This window comes from Dasypus novemcinctus, chromosome 30 (genome assembly GCF_030445035.2).
Source record: "Dasypus novemcinctus isolate mDasNov1 chromosome 30, mDasNov1.1.hap2, whole genome shotgun sequence".
Taxonomy (NCBI): domain Eukaryota; kingdom Metazoa; phylum Chordata; class Mammalia; order Cingulata; family Dasypodidae; genus Dasypus; species Dasypus novemcinctus.
This window is the reverse complement of record NC_080702.1, coordinates 36810973-36814266: the sequence shown is the minus strand read 5'-3', so window position 1 is coordinate 36814266 and position 3294 is coordinate 36810973. Positions and strand designations below refer to the sequence as shown.

At 35.2% G+C, this 3294-nt stretch overlaps 1 protein-coding gene across 1 annotated transcript; it reads left to right on the top strand.

Annotated features, from left to right (window-relative positions):
• Positions 1-1626: 1626 nt before the first annotated feature.
• LOC131276710 (olfactory receptor 7A17-like) lies at positions 1627-2595 on the top strand. Its single transcript, XM_058290238.2, has one exon. The coding sequence runs from the start codon at positions 1627-1629 to the stop codon at positions 2593-2595; it is 969 nt and encodes a 322-aa protein (XP_058146221.2).
• Positions 2596-3294: the final 699 nt, after the last annotated feature.

Below are 3294 nucleotides of genomic sequence, written 5' to 3'. Positions count from 1 at the left end.
TATTATGAGTAGTGCTTTGGGTGCTATATCTAAACACTCACCGTCAAAACACTGACCCTTGATTTTCTTGTATGTTTTCTTCTAGAAGTTTCATACTACACATTTTATATACAATTTTATTATTCATGTTGATTTAATATTGTGAAATATACACAATCTGCATCTAATTTCCTTTATATCTGGACTTTTTTATGCCATTGTTCCAGCAACATTTGCTAAAAAGTCCCCACTTTCTCCATTGAATTGACCTTTCTCCTTGTCACAGATCTCATGACTGCAGTTGTGTGGATCTATTTCTGGGTTCTCTAACATCAGTTCATGTCTTTATTTCAACAAGACAACAATGTTTGATTACTTTATTATAGTAAATCTTGGTACCAGTTAATGTGGTCCTACAACTTTGTTCTTCAGCATTGTTTAGGCTAGATAGGTAATATCAGGCACAATAGTTTCTAAAATTTTCATCTTATTCTTCAGTATTATATTAGATTTCTAGGTTGTCTATTTTTCTAGATAAATTTTAGAATTCGTTTATAAAGTACCTAAAATTATTTGCTGGCATTTAGGGATGGACTGAGTTAAATATAAGGTCATGTTGGAAAGAAACTGCATCTTTAAGTATTTAGTCTAGTGTACCTTAAACCGAAGTATCCCTAATTAATTAAATATTTGTTTTCATTTTTTATTGTAGTAACTTATACATAACTTAATATTTCCCTTTTTATCCATTTTCATGCATTCAACTTCATTTTTTTATTGACTTTGTAATAATATTACATTAAAAATATATATACATGAGGTCCCATTCAACCCCACCACCCCCACCCTACCTCTCCCCCCCCCAGCAACACTCATTCCCATCATCATGACACATCCATTGCATTTGGTAAGTACATCTCTGGGCACCTCTGCACCTCATGGTCAATGGTCCACATCATGGCCCATACTCTCCCCCATTCCATCCAGTGGGCCCTGTGAGGATTTACAATGTCCGGTGATTGCCCCTGAAGCACCATCCAGATCAGCTCCATGTCCCAAAGACGCCTCTACTTTTCATCTCTTCCTGCCTTTCCCCATACCCATCAGCCACCATGTACACTTTTCCCAATCCAATGCCACCTTTTCTATGTGGACATTGGATTGGTTGTGTCCATAATATCAATTGCATTCAGAATATTTTGCAATGATAACTAATATCCATTACTGAAGTTTTTCATCACAAGTTACAAAATTCGCAGTCAAAATATTTATTGATTGAAATCAATTCTAAGAGGATTTTTAATGGAAATTATTGCTGTAAGAACATGTTTACAATTATGGACAAGGATGGCAAGTTAGAAACAACATCAAGGAGATGTAGGAGGATTTGGTTTCCCTGTTATTGTCAGATAAATGGCTCTGTCTATCTACCTATTTTATCTAACTAGCAATCTATCTATCTATGTATCTATCTATCTATGTATCTATCTATCATCTATCTATCATCTATCTATGTATCTATCTATCTCAAAAGAAATCATTAACTTAATGAGTTTGCAAACCTTAGAATTTATGTTAATTTGCTGTTATACGCTTGTGATTAAATCTGCATTTCTCTGCCCTCTTTTCAGTAGTATCATCAGCTACATGGAACCAGAAAACCAAACACGTGTTTCAGAATTTATCCTCCTGGGGCTTTCAGAAGATACACAGGTGCAATCCCTCCTCTTTGGGCTGTTCCTGTCCATGTACATGATCACCTTCACTGGAAACATGCTCATCATCCTGGCCATCATCTTGGACTCCCACCTCCACACACCCATGTACTTCTTCCTCTCTAACTTGTCTTTTACAGATATCTGTTTCACTTCCACCACTGTCCCAAAGATGCTGCTGAACTTCCAGACAGAAAGCAAAACTATAACTTATGAAAGCTGCATCATCCAGGTGTATTTTTTCACGCTTTTTGGACAATTAGATAACTCGCTCTTGACTGTGATGGCCTTTGACCGCTTCGTGGCCATCTGTCGCCCCCTGCACTACACAGTCATCATGAACCCCCAGCTCTGTGGCTTCTTGCTGCTGGTATCCTGGTTCTTGAGTGTTTTAGTCTCTCTTTTACATGGCTTAATGGTTTTGCGATTGTATTTTTGTACAGATTTGGAAATCCCCCACTTTTTCTGTGAAATTAATCAGGTGGTCCGACTTGCTTGTTCTGACACCTACCTCATTGACATAGTTGTGTATTTTGAAACTGGACTTCTGGGTGTTATTCCAATCACTGTGATCCTTTTCTCTTATGCTAAGATTTCATCCTCCATTTTGAGAATTTCAACAGCTGGGGGAAAGCATAAAGCTTTTTCCACTTGTGGGTCTCACCTCTCAGTAGTATTCTTGTTTTATGGTACAGGTCTTGGAGTGTATCTTACTTCAGCTACCACCCAAAACTCAAGGTCAAATGCAATAGCCTCAGTGATGTACACAGTGGTCACTCCCATGTTGAACCCCTTTATCTATAGTCTTAGAAATAAGGACATAAAGGAGGCTTTTAAAAAGTTGAGAAACATTATTTCTATAAAAGTATTATTTGTCTCAAATTTAGAAAAATTCCCATGATTAACAGAGGTCAAACACTGGGAGATCTAAATTGAGATACTTTAATAAGTGTATAGAAAAATAATTTGTCTATTTTTCAAAATTTCTACTTCTTTAATTTTTATTTATCAAATACAATAGTTTCTTCTATATTTTATTTTGACATCATGTCATCTCTCTTATTATATTCCCTAGAATCAGTATTAAAGCAGTAACAGTTGCCTAATTTTTCAGCAGCAAAATATTTAATATAGGTAATTTTTTATTTATAAAATTATCAGAGATACTGTAAGGATGAAGGTGTACTGTAGTTGCTGCCAGAGAAATGCAACTACGTAAGAATTTTTTTTCAGATCTTTTGTTGCTACATATTAATAAACACACAATTCATCCAAAGGGTACAATCATTGATATTTGCTATAATCACATTGTTCATTTATTACTTTGATCATTATTAGCACATTTCTTTATGTCGATTATTCTAATTAAAAAACAGACAAACAAACAAGAAAATTCCTCACCTCTCAATCTCTCCATGCTTCCCCCACTGTACATAGCTGCTATTTCTGGTTCTTCTATCCAATGTGTATAATCAATGATTTTCAGTATAATCACATTATTGTATATTCATCATCTCAAAAATTTTAGTACAATTACATTACTCCAAAAAGAAGACTCCACACCACTTAGCATTCCTTCTTCAGACCTTCATAACCACTA